General features: G+C 36.0%; 1 protein-coding gene across 1 annotated transcript in view; it reads right to left on the bottom strand.

The window, feature by feature from the left end:
* Nucleotides 1–23150, bottom strand: part of Usp47 (ubiquitin specific protease 47) — a 572957-nt gene that overhangs the window by 535333 nt on the left and 14474 nt on the right. The window contains exon 2 of the mRNA XM_090406134.1: nt 12342–12404. Within this exon, the coding sequence (XP_090262260.1) occupies nt 12342–12404 (63 nt within the window). The remainder of the gene's footprint in view (nt 1–12341; nt 12405–23150) is intronic.

Here is a 23150-nt window from a genome sequence, read left to right as displayed (position 1 = left end):
GGAATAAGAGGATGGAGAGAGCATAGAGACAAGAGAACATTTTGAGACAGATCAGTGGTAGTTTTTAATGTTGTTGGTAATTTTGAAGTTCTTGAGTTGGATCTCTCTCAAGTATTGAGTAGGTATCACTTTGTAGTATTTCAAGCATCTTATTTTGGTAATCTTCAGAGTTGAGAATAACTGTTGCATTGCCTTTGTCTGCAGGAAGAATAATTATATCTCTGTTATTTTTTAAACTCTTAATTGCTTTGCATTCCGTCGAAGTAATGTTACCTGCGGGTGGTTTTGCATTATTGATAATAAAGATGGATTCGATACGCAAAAGTTTTGCATCTTGTGAAGAGAGGAATGAAGTAGCTTTTTCTATTTTGGTAAGGAGTGATTCTTTTGGGATAAATTTTGGAGAAGGAATAAAATTTAGACCTCTACTAAGAATGCTTTTTTCTTCGTCTGAAAGTATGTGAGAAGATTTGTTAATTATGACTTCGTCAAAGTTGATGCGGGGTTTAGAGAAGATCCTATTATTTTGTACTCTTTTTAATGTTTCAAATTTTCTGATAAGATTTACTTTGTTATCATATTGTATTTGGGCTACTTGAGATTCACAGTTCATATTAAAGATATGCCAACTCTCATTATCTAAAGATTCTTCTAGTATTTGAGCTAAAGTTTGGTGAACAGAAAAGAGAGAGTACGTTTTGTATCGGAGATTCTTTAAGTCAGTAGGTCTAATTTAGCTTTATGATAGACTCTCCTCGCAAGTTCTGTTGTTATATTCTCTTTCAAGGAAATAAATTTAGGAAAGACAGCATGGAATTTGCAATGTTTTAGAAAGACTAACCTGTTGATGCTTAGAAAAAAAACTTCAAGAAAACACTGAGGAGCATAGGACTATGCATTCGAGGCTTCTATTTCTAATACTAAAAGAAACTTCAAGAAAACACTGAGGATAGAACTAAGCATCCAGGTTACTTTCTAAAACGTTGCAAATTCTACGCTGTCTTTCCTAAATTTATTTCCTTTAAAGAGAATATAACAACAGAACATGCTAACCATATGATTGCATTTTTATTGATGTATGAAATTTTAATAGTGCACAGAGCATCAGCGCTTATCTTAATTTGTCCAATGCAATTAATTGTAGGATGACTTTGAATACTTTAATTTATCAATTAATTATAACCAAATCTGCATAGAGTGAAGAAACAATCTGTTTAAGATTTATTAGAAACAAAAATGAAGGAGAATTCTGTATTTGGTTGGTATATTTGAATTGCTAAAAGGTGAAAATATGTTAACTATCATTAATTAGTCATGTGAAAATGGAAAATGTGAAAGAAAGAATAAATGAGTAAAAATACTTTCATTAATGGCAAACAAATTATTAATAATTGACATTTGTGATATGTGTGTCCTATAATAAGTTGCTAGGCAAAGCGAATAACATGCGATCCTATAAAGTCTACACATGAATGAGTTATGACAGCATAATTAAAAAAAGGACAAGAAGAGGAAAACAGATTTCTTTGCAAAGTATAAATAACTAATCAACAATAAACAGCCACCAATACATTTAGTAGCTCAGTTAAAATTAGAAGAAGAGGCCTAGTTGGCTGAGTGGTTAGTGTATCCATTCTCCAGCCAAAAGGCTGCAGGTTGAAATCCCACCATGGGCATGGATGTTGTGATTGTCTGTGAAAGTACTAGTGGTGGTAGTTGGCAGTAGATGGCATTGGTGTTAGATGATGAAGGTTGGTGGAGTAGTGAGACGAAGAGTTGTAGAGTAGATGCCTTCCCTCGATAAGTCTTCGGACTCCCTGGAAGTGTGATGTAATAATAAGAAAAATAATAATAAAAAGAGACGAATTCTATGAACTAATAATGTTGATCAAGTGATTCATTTAGGCGTGGCTTATGTATATTTCGCTCCGTTTTCTAAGAATTTTCTTTTGTTTACTGAGACTCAGTATACAATTTATGCAATAATATGATACATAATATTATTATTATTAAACAAGACCTCATGGAGTTAAAGACTCATCTAGGAGGTCCTTTTATCTCACACACATCTCATCATACCGGCTCTTAAACACAAACTCCTTGCAGACACTACACTACACTCTCAGGCAAGGCATTCCAATCATACACAACTCTGCACAAAAAAAACCTGTCTCTCACTCCCCTACTCACACCCTCTTTATACAGTTTCCAGGTATGACCTCTGGTTCTCCCCTGATCTCCCACTATTCTCTGTAGTTCTCCACCATTGATCCTATAACAACCCCTTACCAACCTGTAGGTCTCTATCATATCTCCCCTCTTCCTTCTCTCCACTAGACTCTGCAAATTACATCTTTTCAATCTTTCCTCATACTCGACATTCCAGAGGTCAGAAACTACCTTAGTCAGTCGCCTTTGGACCCTTTCCAACATCTCTTCATCCTTCTGAAAACCAGGTGACCAAATCTGGGCACAATAGTCCATGTGTGGCCTAATCAAAGCCTTATACAATGGAACAAGAATCTCCCTACTTCTACACGTCAGTGTCCTCCTCATCATTCCCAGAAGTCTTTGTGTTGTCTTCACAATTTTAGTGATGTGTCCCCTAAATTTTAGATCCTTATCCACTATCACTCCCAGATCTCTTATTTCCTCTACTTCCAACAATATATTCTCACCAAGCATAAATTCTGCATCCCATCTTTGTTTTCCAAATTTTAAAACCTTACATTTTGCAACATTGAACTCACATCCCCATTTGCTTGCCCAATCACTCAATTTATTCAAGTCTTCTTGCAAGGCCACAACATCTTCACTACTCTTTATGGTTCGTCCCAACTTTGCATCATCTGCAAACAACTGAATATCTCCATCCAAATCTTCGCCTATATCATTAATATACAAGTTAAATAGTAATGGCCCTAAAACAGATCCCTGAGGCACTCCACTAGTGACTTTCCTTTTCCTGGATATTGCACCCCCATACACAACTTGTTGATACCTATCAGATAGCCAGTCTCCAATCCAATGCACTAATCTAATATCCAACCCCATCTGCTCTAGTTTGACTGTCAACTTATCATGAGGTACTCTATCAAAAGCTTTTGCGAAATCCAAGTATATTACTGTGTATCCTTCTCCTCTGTCCAAGGAAGCAGTCACTTTATTGTAATAAGTAAGTATATTACTAAAACACGACCTCCCTTTAGCAAATCCATGCTGTCCATTAAAGATTATACCACTGTTGTCAACCCAACTCTGGATCCTAGTTCTCACAAGCTTCTCCAACAACTTAACCACAACACCTGACACACAGATAGGCCTATAGTTTGATGCTCGAGTTCGATCACCTCCTTTATGAAGTGGCACAATCTTGCCCTCTTTCCACTCTTTAGGGACTTGAAAAAGTGCAAGACTCGTATTAAAAAATATGTCAACTCTCTGGCACATTCCTTCAGAATACGTGGTGATATATTATCAAGTCCCACAGCCTTATTTACATCTAGTTTACTCAACTCCCCAAACACCTCTTGTTCACTTACAGTCAGAGTCTCCTTCCCATCATCAACTGCTCTTAATCTCTCCATGAAGTCACATTCACAAGATTGAAAGATCTTTATGAACTGCTCATTAAGTATCTCTACCACACATTCTGCAACAGCTGTCTTTATACCATTTCCTCCAATCAATGTCATCCTTCCATAATCATTCTTTCTTTTGCTGGCTACATATCGAAAGAACTCCCTAGGATTCTTTTTAGCTTCATTAGCTAACTGCTGTTCATAACTCTCTTTAGCTACTCTCACCAACCAAGTCACCCGCCTTGCCTGGTCTTTGTAGACCTCATGAAATTGGTTACTTCCACTTCTCTTATGCTGCCTCCACAATGCCCTTTTTCTCTGTATTGCATGCTTAATCTCTTTATTCATCCATCTCACACCTACCTTATTTAACCTTCTCACCCGTGGTATACATTTAGACATTGCATCCACTAAATATTTTTTGAAAATCCCCCAAGCTGCATTGATCTCTTTTCCAGCTAACTCCTCATTCCATGCTACACCTGCAAGCTGTCTCCTGAGCTCTTCATAATCACCTCCCCCTTGTAGTTCCACATATACCCTTTTTTCCACAGGGGTCCTTGCACTGCTGGCAACCACCCAAGTAATCACCTCATGGTCACTTTCACCAATTGGTGGATGATTTGATACCTCATTGATAATTACATCCTCCGATGAGATGACCAAATCCAAGACCCTTAATCCTCTTGTACCCTCTGTGACATACTGTCTGAGGTAGTTATCCCTCAAAAACTCAAGAAACTCATTTTCTTTACTTCCAGTTGCTATCTCTTCATTCCAGTCTATATTGCAATAATTAAAATCACCCATAATGATCACCCTTTTCTTATTTGCTTGGCTTATTTGACTATACATTTCACTATCACCACCATCCACATTACCAGGTCTATAACAACATCCCACCAAGTATTTGATTCTATTCACCTCTATCTCACACCATACTGCCTCAAAACCACTGGCCCCATTTCCCTCTTGCATCTCTACCTTGTATGGACATAACTCTTTCTCTATCATCAATAGCACTCCCCCTCCCTTTTTACCCCTTCTATCCTCATGAAACACATCATACCTTTCCATCTCTATTCCTGTCAGGATGTCATCCTCATCTAACCATGTCTCACTTATTCCGACAATCTCTGGGTGCACAGATGCAATTAGTGCAACCATTTCATCCGCCTTGTTTCTTATACTTCTAGCATTGGTATACAAACACAACAACTCATTTCTGGATCTACAGCTAGTTCCACTGATACCACTCACTCGATGTAATCTCTCCATGCTGGACTGGGGCCATTTCCCTTTCTGCTTCTTCATTTTAGACCGCTTTGCAATTCCATCTGTTTCCTTTTGATCCCTGATCATCCCATTACTTTCCTGCCTACACATGCTCTCACCTCCTCTTGGAGCATCCACCTTTCTCACGCTGTGTATCCCTGTCCACCCTGAGCCTCCCTGTTTCCCTGCTCCTCTTGCACACCCATTCTCTCACTTTCTATACTCATACCACTCACTTCCCCATTCATTTCCACTCCTTCAATCTCTCCTGTCTTACTCTCCTGCTCTTCCACATCACTCCCCTCTCGATCTGATTCATTCTCTCTATTCGCTTCTCCACTTTCCAGCAGCAGTCTCTCCAAGCGACTCACACCATAACCACTCAAATGCAGTCCATCGCTCCCATACAGCTCACTTCGTCCCTCAAACTCATTCCACACATTAACAAACTGTACTCCCATCTCCTCACACATTTCAGCCAGAATATCATTCATAATCCTTGCTCTCCGCCTCATTTCACCACAATCATACCTAGGCAACACACTGACCACCCTTCCTGTCACACTATTCTCCTTTATCTTTCCAAGCAGTCTCCTGACATTCATTTTGACATGCTCTTTGTTCTCTCTCAAATCATTTGTACCAATTAATACAATTAACTCTTTTGCTCGTTCCCGCCTCATATTCAATGCCTCAATCACTCTACTCATTTTACCGCCTGGAAAACATACCTTGTGCATTTTATCCTCTAGCACACCTTTAATAATGGAGTCGCCATACAATGCCACTCGCTCATCTTTTGTTAACTCTTTCATGCCATCATGATTTATTTTTTGACATGAATTCTCTTAATTTCATTCCGCATCCATTTCATTTCTTGCTTCATCCAATCCAATTCACCTTCCGAACCTCGCGACACATTCACTCTATCATTAAATCTTTCTAACTTTCTAACTCTCGAGCCCCTCTTCTCACTTTCCCTCTCATTCATCCTTCTTTGTTTCCGTACTTTCGGTCCAACATACGTCCAACTTTCGCCATCAGTCATTCTTTTTTCGCTATCATTCATTCTTTCGATTTTTTTTACTTGCGATTTCTGCATCACGCCATTTCTACTTTCATTCGTTCTCTCAATTTCGTTTCTTTCCGCCTCACTTTCGTCCCTTTTAACATCCGTTACGGTTGTCAAATCGCTCTTTTTCTTTTTTCCTGATTTTTTAACATTTTTTCGCCTGCCTTTCTCACCATCCTTCTCTTTCAAATGTGCACTCGCGACACAATCGGTACTAGCGCTTTCTGTCATCAACTTCATATTCACATTCATCAATTCCTCGTTCAGGTCACATTTCGCACACACCATTCTCCCATCCGCACTAAACATCCACAAATCATTTATGTAATCGAAGGAATACATATAACAGACCTCACACTTAATGAACCGACTGAAATCCAAATTAAAATCATGGAATGACAATGCTGCCGCCATTTTTTTTTTCTCTGCAGGTTACTAGGTCTAATATTAACGTTTTCGTATTTAGTTTAAGCAAGAAAAAAAACCCCACACTAATAATATTGGTAGCGTACAACGTTTACAGCCGCTCTTACTTAAACAATTACGCATATATACTTAATTATTCCTAGTAAAACTTATCTGAATCAGGAGCTCTTCAAAACACGTCCGTAGCACTTGACCCACTAGCGCCCTCCTATCCAATCATTATCAGAATTGCCCACACTTTCAGGAATCCTAGATTCATTGGTTTTTTATATTATTTTATTATTATTATTATTATCATTATTATTATTTTTTTTTTTTTTTAGAGTCAGTTGCTCTTCTGTCTTATCAACAACAGAAGATATCTCACATATGCTGGTATTTTGTTGTAGATCAACAACTTCTTATAATACACAGAAGCAGTCATTTTTATTTAGGAATAGATAAATTTTCACTACGTCTGTGCTTTCTAAAGACTAAAAATGTTCCTGTATCGCTAAAAAAACTTTCCAACCTCAACAAATGCTATACTGCACAAGCAAGAAAAATAATTAGCTTTGCTTATCACTAAATACAGTAAACAGATATTTAACGTCTGTGTACTATATTTTGGAACAATTAGTGTAAGAGACAATTTGAATGGCACACTTAATGGAAAAACACTTTGCTCCCACAAGCTATGCTACATGTATGCAAACAGAACAGATTTATTGTAGCACTAAACATAACACGTAATTAAACACATTTGTCCTAATATCCACTTTCAAATTTTCAGTTCCAGAAAATATGTGTAACAGCTGTTTGTAATACAGTTCTGCTAACTTATAAATTTTCTTGAATGAAACCTAAAGTTGATTTTCTTGCATGAATTTTAATAGGTGATGCACAGGTTTCATGGCAAATTCTTCAGAAGAAAATAGTACTTTCAGTTCATTTTTCAAACAAATGTAGTCAAAAACTGGGCCATAGAAATCCTTTAAGTTTTCTAAAAGATGATTCCTGTCTATCAGGAATCGTCTTTGCATACTGTCCATATCTTTCACTACAAAGGAGTTGAAAAAAAAATTCAAGTTTTGAAAGTGAAGCGTATCTTTTTTCCATCTCCAGGTGCATGCAATCAACTATTCCTTGGTATAATCGAAGGTACACACTCTTCTCTGTCTCTTCCAGTCCTCTCTGTCTCTAAAGTCTCAACTCATCAATTGTATGCTTCTCCTTTGATATAGAAACCCAAGTATCATCAAATCCATGTTCCCTGTCATCGCTAAGCTGCTTCATAGTGTCATGCACTTTTTGTACAACAGTACAGTATATCATAGGATCAAGTTTGCAGTATATTATTCAAGACATCAGTATAGCCAAATAAAAAATAAAAAATTTCTAGCAACAAAATTGCTTCAAAATCTTGCAAGAAATGCAAAAAAAAACCCATGAGCTTTGATTACAGTATCCATATCCCATTCCCCAGAATTTTTCGCTATGTGTTCAAAAAATTCAATGAGTTGATTTGTGTGACATTTTACTATGCTTGTTAAACAGGAAGTCAAGTTCCATCTGGTTGGTGCGACGAAGGATAATTTTTTTAGCAACAAAATCTCACAAAGCATTTGTTCTTTTTGATAATTTAGAAAAATATGCCACAAATGTACTGATAGTTTGGAAAAACAATCTACATTACTTGATATTCGAGAGGCTCTGCTTTAGAACTAAATTCAAAATGTGGGAATAGCAATGCATAAATATTGCTGAAGGATATGCCTCGATAAATTTCCTCTGTAACTCATTAATATGGCCACTTATTACATGGGCACTATTATACGTTTGGCCGACTAACTTGTCCTTAATGTTAAATTTGTCAACACTGTTTACAACATGTTTAAAAAGACAACTAGACATTCTATCATCACTTACATCTGTAAATCCAATGAATCTGTTGTGTATTTGTCCATTCAGTTGATAGCTGCAACTTTGACATGACATCAGATGTTTCATCCAGAATAATGGCTGAAAATGTAGCAGCAGCAATTTCTTTTTTTATAGTATCTTTAACCACATCAGATATAGCACTAATATCATTTTGTACTGTGGTAGAAGTTCCTTGAAATACAATCGAATCCTTTAAATGACTGTCTAAAAGAGGGTCATACTCACGAAGCACATTTAAAAATTCTATATAATTTCCTTGATTAGCTGAATCTTCAGACTCATCATGACCTCTCAAAGGAAGTTCTTGCTTATCCGAATAGCATACAGCATCAATTAATCTATTTTATGTCTATTTTATGTATTTAATGTCTCTATTTTTCTTTACTTGTTCATTATGATGGATAACTTCAATTTTCTCTTGTTTGTCAATGAGAGTGTCAATTCTTTGGTTTCCAAACATCTTGAGATTTAAAAATGATTTAACATGTGATTGGGAGTACTCATCTTTTTGCACTGCTGCTATTAAATGGTTATCCCATGCTTATTCCAAACGCCTTTCTCTCTGGAGAAGAGTAAACAAGGCCAACAAAGTCCTGACCATACTTCACATCCAGTTAACCATTCTACTGTACTATATATATATTGTGAAATAGAGAAGTGTCTCATATACTCAGTTTTTGCATCTTTGTGCATGCTGTGTAAATTTGGAAGAGGAGGACAAGGCTTACCTCCTTCGAGTACAGTCATACAATCCGCAAACGTTCTGGAAGAAAACGGAACATGTACAGGGTGTCCCAAAATTCACGCAAGAAGTAATTTTGATAGAAAACACAGGTTTTTAATTAAAAATTGTAATTTCTTATTGATTCATAAAGTATACAGTATAGGGTTATGCATGGAATAGCATATCGGGTAAATGGCCTCCACGGCTTTGCTAGCACATACGCACTCTTTTGTCGAAATTTTCCATGACCGTTTTGCATAAATGTGGCTGAATTTCGTTGATACAGCGCTCAATTTCCTCCTTCAAGGCGTGGGTGGTCATGGGCTTTTTGGCATAAACCTTAGATTTCAAAAAACCCCAAAGAAAAAAGTCCAACGGCATTAAGTCACATGATCTGGGCGGCCAATTCTGATCACCAAAACGGGAAATTACACGACCAGGAAATGACTCATGCAGTAATTGAATTGTTTCTTGGACTGTATGGCATGTGGCACCATCTTGTTGAAACCACATGTCGTCCACATCGATATCTTGCAATTTAGGCACAAAAAACTGGATTATCATGTCGCAATAGCAAGCACCATTAACTGTTATTGCCTTACCAGCCGCATTTTCGAAGAAGAATGGACCGATGATGCCTCCAGCCCAAATTCCGCACCAAACAGTGACACGTTGTGGATGCATTTGTTTCTCAACAATCACTCGTGGATTTTCTGAACCCCAAATGTGACAATTTTGTCGATTAACAAAGCTATCAAGATGAAAATGAGCCTCATCGCTGAAGATGATTTTGTTCAAAAAATAAGCATCCACTTGTTGTTGTTCCATAATCCATTCAACGAACTCACTTCGCTGTGTGTGGTCAGTAGGCTTCAGTTCTTGAATCAATTGAACTTTGTAAGCATAAAGATGCAAATCTTTTGTGAGAATACGCTGTAGAGAGCTTCTCAAAATGTCCAATTCAAGACCACAGTGCCGAATTGATGTTCCTAGACTCTCAGCAACACTCTCACGAACTGCTTCGATGTTTTCTGTTGAACAACGGCCAGAGTGTATAAGATCACTAATTGATCCAGTTTCCTTGAATTTTTTAATTAATCTTTTCACAGTTGAAGTTAAATCACTATTCCGACCATATTTTGTATGAAAATTGCGAACTGTAGCTGCCAAACCTTCATTATTTTTAAAATATTGCTCAACAATGAAAATGCGTTGTTCTTTCATGTAGCGCTCCATTTTTAATAACCCTGAACTGTCAGCTGTCACGCTGTCTTTTTTTTCTCGTTGGCAACACTTTACCGCACAAATGGCGCTAAATTTAAATCTTGCGTGAATTTTGGGACACCCTTTAGATCATCAACACTGTTTCCCATTGTAAATATGGGCAAAAAAATTATATATTTATGGAAAATTATATATTAAAAACTTGTCTATATTATATATAAAAACTTGCCTACCACATCAGTTCACACTTCATGCATGCAAAACAGATGAAACTCAGAAAACAAAAACAGTAATTCATGATAAATTACAACGTTCAACTGGATTGGTTGATACAATAACTAATCACAGCCTCTAAGTGCTATTGTCTCAGAGCTCACCCTGCCTCACCTTCTGAGCAGTTTAAAACTATTGGAAAGCTAAGAATTTGACCTGCTGTGCAATCTGTACATCTTTTCAAATGACTCAAAAGGTATATGTATTTTGAACACACACCTGGGCTATTAACGTGAATGCAATGTTTACGTGTCAAAAAGTGCCCTTCATGAAACTAATGCTTCGTTGCCCTCAAGGAAGGCAATGAAGTATTAGTATATTGCGTATTGTGTTTAATTTTAGGAATCAAGCGAAGCCAGGAAACAATTAGGAGAGAGTCTTCAATGGGAGTAAATGCAAAAATATACAGTAATATCGATGATACTGATATTCCATGGATGAGCACCACACACCTAGCACACAAGGAATATTCACCCCTGATATATATATATATAGAGATAGAGAGAGAGATGTTAATTATTCTTATAAACTATTTTTTGATGCAATTAAGCAAGTCCTTTTTTTTTTTTTTTAAGTCATTAGAACCATATTTCAAAAAAAAAAGAAAAAAAAAGGAGCTTTATTATTTGATAAATAAATATTATTAAATGCCAAGCAGGTGAATAATGCTGGAAATGTTTTTTTTTTTCCGTTTCTGCACTTTCAGTAGAAAAATTAATAATATTGCAATTTTTTCTGGATAAATAGCATGTTTTTTTTTTCATTTTTTTTTAAATGTTAAAAAAAAAAAAAAAAAAAACTGGTGAGCATGAGTGTGTGCTATTAATAATGCATACAAAAAAATAAACAAAATGACTGATGGGAAAAAGAAAAAAAAAGAAAAAGAAAAGATGCATCCTAATTGTACTTTTGTTAGAAATTAACACTGTTGCTCACTCGTATCATTTCATTTTTCTGCATGCATTATAAATTGATAGTTTTAATGAAATTCATAAGGCAACCAAGAGTACTAGTATTGTGATAATGAGATCCACATATCTGATGCACAATGGTGCCGCTTTAGCACATGCATTATGGGAAAGCATCGTTCGGAGGGGGGGGATCTCTATTGCATGAAAGACTCCACCCTCTAAAGACATTTCCACAGCTATTCAAGAACACAGAGTTTGCTGTATATGGAAGACAGAACACAGTTTCTTCCAAGTAAATAAACTCAATTTCTTGTACTTTTTGTCTCTTATTCTTTGAAACGCTTTCCAGTTTGCAAGTCTTCTATCTGCAAAAATGTGTCAACCTTTTGAAGATATGATATAATTCCCTTGTGACAGAGGCTTCATATCACCATTTCCTTGATAATCTTTTGATCTAAGTCTTTCTGTACATTATACAACAACAAATTTGTGATTGAAAAAAAAATGCACCCTTCTGTTCAGTCTCTGACACTTTAGAGACTGAACATTTATCCCTTAAATTCTTATTTGTATACTACTACATCAACATCTATTTCCCACTTCTTTTCTTTGACATCACTTGGGTTTGAAAACATGCTGAAATCAAATAGTTTTAATGAATCATTCGTGTTTTTAGATTTAATCTGAAAATATGCTGCCTCTCCCTTCTATGCCCAACTTCATTGATTTCTAAAAATATCTAATGCTAATTATGAATGAGACTTCAACATATTAGTATATCTCAATGTCAGAAGTGGATGTGTTTATTTTTTAAATTCAATTTTACAATGAGACTTATTCAAGAAATGTTTTCACAAAAAAACATCTCTTATGAATTTTTTTTCATAAATATATATATATATATATAAAAATAAAAAAAGAAATATCTGTACCTGGGTTGTTGTCATATCACGAATAATACACAAGGCATGTGGTTCATCAGAATTACATATCCCCTAAAACAAAGTTTAATCGTTAATTTGATGCAAATATATCATTATGAATCAAGAAATACATTAATTTCATATTTTTTGATAATTAGGTTTATGAACAATAATAAGGTTTGCTAAGGAAAGAAGTAAGGACTCTTTTCCAAAAATAAATAAATAATAAATAACTAGAATTAGATTTTGCATTAGAACAGTATAAACATATAACATAATATGACACAGAGGTGGATTCAAGAATAGGCGAAACAAGCAGCAATGACAGAGTTTTGATTTGAGACTTTAACAGCTGACAATTCAAAAGATACCTATATGACAGCTTCAGCATATGATTAGGTAAAGCCCCTGCATTGCTATTAAAAATGCAGAGGCTTTACCTGATCATACGCTGTGAAATAGATACAGACTTGAATCATATTCTCTGATGCTTTTGATTCGCAGAATGATGGTCAGGAGTAGCTCATTTTGAACTTGCCCAATGAATTTAATCCTAAAATCAAGGGATAATCTTTAATTCTGTGTGTCCTTGCAGATTCCATTCTCCTTCTGAGTATTTTTTTCCCCCAGGAAAAGACCTAGCTGTGTCAAAGTTAAATACTTGAGAAGTTTGCACAACCTTATGCAAGTTCTTCAAAATTTTCCGCAAATTTGTTAGATTCAGCTGCGTCTGGCAAACCAGTCAGGAGAACGAATGAAAGCGCGCGCGCACACACACACACACGCACACAAATTTACAAACAATACATATTAAAGCATAAGAACAATGTTCCTCTATGTTGTGTATATGTGTGAGTGCACCATGCCTAGTAACTATGTGCACAAAATTTTTGCTTTTAGAATTTCTAAGTTACAGTAATAATTTCTGAACATACCATGAAAGCAAATTATGTGATAAACCTTACTTGTCAATTATTTTATTTAGTAATTTCTTCAATGCCTCCAGTCCAATATTACTCTAACCCATTCCATTTTAATACACTAATTAGTTACTTTTAGCCTGTAGGCAACCTGAAACTGAATGTTAGCAAGTTACAGACGATTATTATTCAGTAGAATGTCTACTGTCTAGACAAGCAATCACTTCAATTCATGCAAACAGGAATAGATTTTTGCATCTAAGTGGATTTAAGCAAATTAATTCAGTGCTCGCAATTTTACTGGTTATAGATAGATGAAAAAAGTGAAACATTAATTTGGAAATCATTACATTAGCAGTTTAGTGTATCAAACCCTGAAAACTAAAGCAAAAAAAGAAATGCAAATTCGTTTAAATCTGAGAGGCTAGACAAATGTGCTGAAATGGCAACAAAGAACATGTGAATTACACTTGGTGAAATCAGATATGATGAGGTTATCTAAATATTTACTCTTTTAGAAATATTTAGCATGAAATGTACAAGACATTTTGAATAAAGATGTTATCACCAATTTGAGGCATATCAAATTAAGTTTGTAGCGTGCGACTTTTGGTATTGAGTACAGGCTACCATACACATTGAATCCAAGACTAGAAACGTGTACACAAAAGTTTTTCATGTTCACATGAAAAACTTTTCTGATGCACAATGGTGCATCACAAAATGAGGCAAAGCAGTTAAAGGGAATATTGCAAAAAGGTAAGTTAACCAGTTGCATACAGTGGTGACAGGGTTTTACTGCTGGAAACATAAGATTTTTTTTTTCATCCCACAACCATGGCAGACCAGCCAGGAGGATGAACGAACACACACAATTTGTAAACAATAATACATTACATATTTAGGCATAAGACTATCCTTATCCTAAAAATTACGATTATGAAAGCCAAGGATACTTGGTAGGTCACTGGCCTTAAGGGCCTATAAGTACCACAGATTATTATTATCATTATTAGTTAGTTTCGTATGATGATACAATGGCCGTGAGTCCATTTTATGGGAAGGTATGGCACCATCTCAATCCCCCTCCCCAATCTTATCCAGGCTCAGGACCAGCATAGCTGACGAATCAGGCCTATGGCTGGGTCTTAAGCAGTGGTGAGCTATAAGGGACTTGCGGGGTTCGCGCAAGCCCTTTGTTAAATTTTTCTCAAATTTGCGAGCCCCTTGTTCTTCTTGTTTACTTTTTTATTTTTTCAAAAAAAAAAAATTTATTTTTGAAACATATTAAGCAACAAACTCATATGGTAACCTAACAAAAATTAGTCTATTCGGCAGTGTATAGATTATTTGGAATTATTGTTTCAACTCCTCTATATTGAATGAGCCCAAGTTTGAAAATAAAATAAGCGCATGCGCTATCTTCACCCTTCTGGTAGCCAATCAAGTGTTTTACAAGAGATTATAAAATATTTCATTCTTATTATATTTTGATAGTTAAAAAATGTTTTTCTTATGTAAGATAAATTAACACAGTTCATTGTGTGCAAATATTTCATGTTTAGATCATGAAATATTTGTTTAAAAATGATAGCCTTTAAGAGGTTGATTGTCCTCGCATACATTTTGATTGGAATTTGTACACAAGCTGTATTAATAAAAGTTTTTGTGTGAAATACAGCTTTTTTTTTTTTTTTTTTTTCTCGACGATGCGAGCCCTTTATTAAAATTTCCATAGCTCACCACTGGTCTTAAGTATTCCTGACTGTAATCCGTGTGTGTTCACAGGGCTGATTTACCTGCTTGCAGGATGAAAAATCCCCATTAAACTGGGGGGGGGGAAGCCCTGCTGTCCACGCCCAAGACCGGCTAACCTGGCTATGTCTGAAAAAGATCCTTAAGCTCCTCACATGGACAACGGGAATCAAACCCAGTTCACACCCTTCCCAGGCATATGGTTGCAAAGTGCATAGCCACTCAGCTAACTGCACAGACATATCATTATTACTAACACCAGACCTCTATGACATGAAGTCAAAATACTCAGTGCAAGAGGCACACACTGCCATACATAAAGCCCATCAAACCACGCTTAAAACTCATTCAATGCACCTGAATTCACCATAACATCAGGCAATGTATTCCACACCCCAACTGCTCTCCATACAAAGAATCTACTCCTTATGCCCCTGCTCACACCCTCCTTAAACAGCTTCCAAGGTGTCCCCTTGTTCTATTCCCTTCCCCATCATATAAAAAATTTCTTCCACATTAATGCAGTAACAACCCTTTGCCAACTTAAATGTCTCAATCATATCCCCTCTCTTTCTCCTATTCACAAGGCTTTGCAAACTGTATTCCCTCAATCTGTCTTAATATTCCACATTCCAAAGACAAGTTGCCACCTTAGTCAATCTTCTCTGGACCATTTCCAATATATCCTCATCACCGTGAAAACCAGGGGACCAAATCTGTGCACAATAATCCATATGACAATGGGACCAGAACTTCTTCATTTCTGCATATTAAGATCCTCTCCTCATCACTGCCATTATCTCATGTGATGTCACACCGCACAACTTGTACAATGAACTTCAGATCCATGTCCACGACTACTCCAAGGTCTCTTGTCTCCTCAACTTCATCCAAAATTTTCTCCAAGTGTATACTTTGTATTCCATTGTTGCCTAACAAATTTCAGAATCTTACACTTTGTGACATTGAACTGACAGTTCCATATGCTGCCCATTCATGCAATTTATTCAAGTCCTCCATTACATTTTCCACAAAACATTACTAACTTCTCTCTCATGTTAAATAATCAAAAGATAACTTAAACAAGTTTTGTAAATTAATAATTCTATTATTACAAATATTAAAAATTTACATTAAAAATTATTTACATGTACAGAACTTTCTGTATATTTAAATAATTCTGGATTACTGCTTATTTAAGAAGACAACCAGCAGTCTGGAAAAAGCTGCCTGGTCAGCAAAACCAATAATCAAAACTAATAAAAAATGAATCAGCTTTCTGGTCAAAACTATGGCTTTAATAGCAATGCAAGGCAAACCAAGTTTATATTTTTGTGAGCACAGTTAAAACTTTTGTAGTTTGAAAACCAAATACTGTTTGCCTACCTGGTGTAAAATAATAATAATGGATATTTATTATTTTACCTTTTAATAACATTTTAATGATAAGCTAAACCCTTTTGGGCTCTTATTCTATAATAAAAATTATAGCCCTTATAATTTACTATACCTATCCTATCCTATTCCCTCAGCCATATGGCTGGTGGGGGTAGCTGTATGCTACCATACTAGGGAGATGATTATAAGCAAGGCGATTTCCTGTTGCCTTCCTTGCCGTAGTATATTTTATGACTGTAGCCGTGTGTGTGTGTTCACAGGACTGGTTTTCCTGTTTTGAAGGATGAAAAACACAAGTTACCAGGAGAAAAAATCCTTCACCTCCTTATGAGACCGGTTAATTCACCTTTAGTCGAAAGAGACCAGATAAGATTCCTCACGTCACTGACGGGAATTGAATCCAGTTCTTTCCAACCAAAGGGTTCATCTATACTGACTGAGCTATGGAGGCTCCTCAATAATTAATGCTAGCAGCACCCAGGGTTCTCAGGTGGTCATTCTCTCAAGTACTAACTGGGCTGAGGCTTGCTTAACTTCAGTGATCAGAGCTTCAATTATTTTAATTACAGCCTGTATTTAAACTGATCTGAAAAGTGTTGATGTAAGAGAGAAATGACGTGTAAAATCAGGACAATGTAACATTAGAGTGAAAACAGGTTGTGATCATGTGTTCAGGTATCTTTGAGGCAATTCAGCCTAAGAATGGGAATGATTAAAGATTGATGAAAAAAATTTCTCAGAGTCACAAATATGAATTGATGGTCATCAAAAGATGAAGGGATACCAAAGGACCCAAGGAGATATTGCAGTTCAGGTATATTAAAGCTAGAAGCATTTTACAAGCAGAGGTTAAGATTTGGAAATATGTCAACAATGGTAGTATTTGAGCATAAGTGGATAGGAATATGATACTCTGAAGAGGATAGCACAACTTTGTGTTTTTACTTAGTATACTCACCTCCTATAATTAAACAGTTGAGCTGGATAAAAAAAATTAATAACCAGATTGCTGGATATTGTCAAGGATGATCTGACAGGATATCTCAGAGAAATCTATTAAGCAAACTGAAGCAAATGGTAATAAGAAGCTGGTAATATGGAAAAGAAGGTGACAGATAACGAAACATCAAGTGTATATGATGTAGCAGAATCAAGAGGACAAGTGACTAGTGGTGGACCAGTACTTTATCAACTGGTATTTATTCTGTACAGAAGTAGATGAAATACAACTAGAATAACTGACAGAAAGAATAACTGGAAGGATAATAATATCTAGCTGTTTGCCAATGATACTAAATTGGGGAGCACAATAGTAAATAAATAATCTACACATCATGCAGGATGATTTGAATGGACTGAGACTGTGCATTCAATAATAGTTGCCAGTTCAGTGTGTGGAAAGATTACAAGATATGTACTGATGTATATGCACAGCAATAATTTGATGAGATGGAGGATTTCAGGAGTGTTGGTAAATAGGGAGTTGAAGTTCCGTCAACATACTGCAAAAAATGAGCAAAATAGAACACAATCACTTGGATGTTGAAAAATGTGCATTGATATATATAAATAAGAACAAAGAGGTTAGGATACCACTCTTATGCAGATACATCTGGACTACTATGCTCAGATTTGGTCACATGGGTCTTGTGAAGAAGAGAAAGTGGAGAGGATTCACAAGCAACTGACCAATATAGTGTCAAGATCTCAAATTGAAGATTTATGGATTAAAAAAACTAGTTGAGAGACAGAAAAGAGGGATATCAGCTATTAAAGGAATTTTATAGAACAGATATACAAAACTTTTTTCAGTATGTGTTAGTAGGAAAAAGAACAACAAATCACTTCTGAAAGTAAAGCGAGGCTGTGATAAGCAGGATGTAAAGGATAGATATATTGTGTGGCTGTGTACACACTGTCAATTTACAAGTTTAAGGAGAGGTGTGATATGAAGTGTGTGAATATTGGCTAGTGAGGGGCTCTCAAGACAAATCTTGAGGCTCCTCAATAATGACTACTTAATAATTACTCCTAATTTCAATTTAAAGATATGATTTTTATGATTTTTTTTTTTTTTTTTTTTTTTTTTTTTTTTTTTTTTTTTTTTTTTTGCACTGCCATTCTGATTTGCTGGAAATTTGGAACTTAAACCAATGACAACTATGATGTTACAATATTATGCAATGTCATGGCAGGTAGGGCATCAACCAGTTAACCAAGGACACTGCCGTTTTCACCAGAGAACTAGGACAAGGAGTGAAAAGCCAACTACTGAACAACCTCAAATTCAATGGAAATGAAGTTTGGCACAATAAATAGAAATATCAATGGAAAACAGACAGGGGATAGCAAAAATCCCTGAGCAACATACCAAGATGGGGAGAAAGTAAGATACTTCTAAATAAATAAGAATAGTGATGCTATTCAACACTAAATGCAGAGGTAAACTTCTTGAATAGCAGGCATACTCAGTGGACTGATGTGGGCAAATTTCAAAATAGTGAATTAGACATAGTCCCATGTAAAAATAATCATATTAAAAATTCTGAATATTTTTACGTATTAATTATGCTTGTTAGTTTTTGTTTTCATACACGCAGTGTCTGCACTTGTGATGTACTCGTTATGAAAATGTTATATTAGAAGTAACACAAATAATCAGTTTAGTAAGTACTTCAATATTTTTACTTCTTTACATGTTACTTCTAATATAACATTTTCATAACGAGTACATCACAAGTGCAGACACTGAGTAGGTAGGGGAATTCTTTTGAGTCATCTACTGACAGCTGACAAAAGGAAAAGCTATCATTCGTTTCAAATGATAAAAGCAAAGCTGTCATTCAGTTTCTAACAAGAAACAGAAACAGATTCTTGTTGGTAACTGAAGTAGCAAAGCAGGAACTGCTCTCAGACATACAGAAATGTTTTCGGAACATTTGGAGAAAACGGCAAAATGAATTATAATCTTAGGTATCTGCTGGATTAATGTCATAACAAATTAGTAACACTATGTTCCAACATGAATTAATTTATACACAACCACATGTGGGAGAATTAGGAAAAGGTTTACTATATTATTATTGATACGCATATCTTTAGACTGGTTTAGAATACAAGAGTGTACAGGGGTCATGAAATAGGAAGTTACCTCATTTACTTTTAAATAGCATAAACATGAGTATCACATCAAAAACAAAATATGTATGAAAATTTTAAGAGGAATCAAAGTTGAGCAGCTTTTAGAAGTGAACCTAGACTAGCACAGATGTGTAAATATTACTGGAGAAAATGTGAAAGAGTTAAAAAACAACCGAATGTTAGAGATCTAATGGTAACAAGAAAACACTTTGATTCAGCCAGAGAAAATGTGGTTAAGTTGTCTGCAAGCAAAAATGCATGCCAGTGGACTCAAGCAATTAAAGAGGCATTCAGTGAAAAGAGAAAATCATACTAAAATTGCAAATTCCTGTAAGTTACTTACATAACTCACGACATGCCCTTAGACAATAGCGAGAAAAATATATGAAAGAGGAGGCTGGATATGTAAAAGTAGCTAAACAAACATGTGAAGATTGTCAAACAAAAGATAAATATCATGAAGGTTTGATTCAAGGAAAAAAAAAAAAAGAGAGAAAAGACTAAGATGTAGATGGGTTGATCATAGTTAGATGTGCCTTGGGAAAAAAAAAAAAATCTGACAACATTGGAGTTCTCACAAATAACAGACTAATCATTATTATATCTTGGACATGAAGTCAAAACTAAACATGGTAGACCCACTCTAACAAATGCCCACACAACAGCTATCATACCTATTCACTGAAGTTCTCACAACCATCTCTGGTAACCGATTGTACCCATTCACCGCTCTACAAGCAAAAAATCTAGTCCTATCCCTTGCTAACCACACTGTTTTACAATTTCCAGGAGTGACACTCCCCCTTTATTCTCTCTCTCTCTCTCTTCCTATCATGTACTGAAGAATTCTTCTGTGTCAATCCTATAAAACACCTTTAATATATGCTTCTATCATGTCATTTCTTATTCACCTATCAGCTAGTTTTTGAAGCACAGATACCTTCAATCTATTCACACAGGGAGCACTCTAAAGACTTGACACAATCTTGGTCATTTGTCTCTGGATCCTCTCCACCACTTCATTCCCACAGAATCCATGTTTGTCAGTATGTGTTCTTCAAAAGCCACAGAATCCGATGTGCTGTTTTGGCCATATTTGCAGCATGTTCTCTAAACTTTGACTCCTTGTCCACATAATCACTAGACAATAACTCCTAAATTCCTGCCTCATCAAATTCCTGACGTTCAGTTGGATCAACATGATACACAGTTTACTATTTCTTCACACCGAAGTGCATAACCTCACCCCTAGTCACATTAACCTGGCAGCCATTTATCTTTGCTCACAAAGCCAGTCTATATAAGTCATATGCAGGATCTCTACATCATCTTCATTGACAATTGCTCTATTCAGTTCTGCATCATCAATAAACAACTGAATATTTTCCCTTAAATCATTTCCAATATCACTGATGTATAAATTAAACAGCAGAGGACCAAATACTAAGCCCTATAATACTCCACAGCATCTGCATTTACCCTGACTCCTCCTCCTCCTCCTCCTCCTATGCTATTATTTGATATCTGTTCATCAGTTATCCTCTTATTCAAATCACTAGATTCACATCCATACATATTTGCTCCAATATATGTCAAAGGAGCCCATGGGGAATTCAGTTGAATGTCTCTGCTAACTCTGGCAGTATCACTGAGTAGCCATTTCCTTCATCCAAATCAATTGTCACTTTATTATAAAAAGTAAGGAAATTACTAAAGCAAGACCTACCCTTCACAAAACCATGTTGCCACCCTAAAAAAGTATCATATTTTTGTCCACCCAGTCTTGAATTTTGCTTGTTTACCAATTTCTCCAATTACTTAAACTACTACTCTTGAAACAGTGGTTCATTTGCTTTAATGTAAAGACTAAATGGGTAATGTGCAAAAGGTGCAAATATCTATCTGTATACCCTGATGATGGATGGGATCCAAACATCACAGATTATTCCCTTGCAAAACCACAGACTTGAGACCCATAATCCAGCTTTGTACGTATAAGTGCACGATAAAGACGAAGCAATGAAGATCAATCTACATTCAGAACAAGATAGAGTGTGAAGGAGATTCATTGCTTTCTTGGAGTTTTTCCTCTTAGTTGATGAATATGTGCAAGTAATGCAAGTTTTCTGTCAAAGATGAGTCTCAATAACTTGGCTTCTGTTGCTACTGGAATAACAGTTTGCCCATTCTTAATTCAGGAGTTGAATGAAGGGTATGTTTGACAGAAGTGTAGACAGACACTTTTTTTTCTGTGAAAAACCTGAACCCATGGAGATCAATTACTTGCTGAAGCTATCTTTCAAGTACCAGTACCAGAGCCTTGAGTCCTGACCCCAAAACATGGAGTGAGACTTACTGCAACACTGTTGATCCATGCAGGTATGTTGACTAGCTGACTGATCCTGGCCAGATCCTATACCTCCTGGTGTAACCTATGTCTGTAGAAGCGTTATGTTCTCAAGGCCAGTTTGCCTGCTTTTGAGAGAAAAAACCCCAGATAAACTGGAGAGAAAAACACTGCAATCCATGCCTAAGATCAGCTAACTTGGCTATGTCTGAGAAAGATCCTAAGCTTCTCATGTCAGCAAAGGGAATCAAACCCAGGACACTGCTTTCACAGCCATATGGTGCAAAGCGTATAGCAACTCAGCTAACAACACAGACTCATTCACAATTCTCCGAGCAAAAAATCTAGTCCTCACACCTCTACTAAACACACCTTTATTCCACTTCCAGGGATGGCCCTTTGTTCTGGCACCTCTAGCCAAGTGCTGAAACATTTCCCTGCATCAATCCTATAAAACCCTTTAAGCAATTTGAATGTTCCTGTTCATATCCTCTCTTTTGTTCCTATCAAGCAACTTCTGCAATCCATACACCCTCAATCTCTCCTCATAGGGAATATCCTACAGACCACTCACCTCTGAATCTTCTCCACCACTTCCTCATCCCCAAGAAACAGGATACCAGATCTGAGCACAGTGATCCAGATGCAGATCAAAGAATTACAATCAAGGCTTCCTCTCTCAATAGCATAAACAAATGCTACAAGAGGTCAGGTTAGGTAAGGCAGATCAACTTCATTTATTTCTGTCTTTCTCATAATTAGGTTTAATAGCATGAATACAGCACAGAGAAATAAGTAATTAAACACAGATTTCGTAGTTTCAATATTTTGTCTTTGTCACGGAGACATCTGAGATATACTACAAAAATTGTAATACCACACACAAAATCTCACAAAACAATAAGTGAAAGATGTTATACTAGAAGCCAGCCTTGGCTGTTAGATGAGAGGTTTAAGAATGAATATTTCCCAAATCTTGGGAAGTTTAACATAATATTTATTTAGGTTAGGTTAGTTTTTTTTTTAAATCTGCTGCTGATTCTAAAAACAGTTTTCCAAATTTGTATTTGCTGCAGTGAAGCATAGTAATTTTTTTCCCCATTTGATTCTATGCAAGATATCCAAGGCATGGTCAGCTAGACCGACTGACTGACCCGTAGTTATAGCAGATGATATATTTCTTGTGTTCTCCAAGGTAGGTGGATGTTGGCAGATTTCCCAGTTTGTCCATAATATGACAAGCTTCAAGAACAAGGA

The sequence above is a fragment of the Typopeltis vanoorti genome, chromosome 16 (genome assembly GCF_054136105.1).
Source record: "Typopeltis vanoorti isolate ZY-2024b chromosome 16, IOZ_Tvanoo_1.0, whole genome shotgun sequence".
Taxonomy (NCBI): Eukaryota; Metazoa; Arthropoda; class Arachnida; order Uropygi; family Thelyphonidae; genus Typopeltis; species Typopeltis vanoorti.
This window is presented reverse-complemented; position numbering and strand designations above follow the sequence as displayed.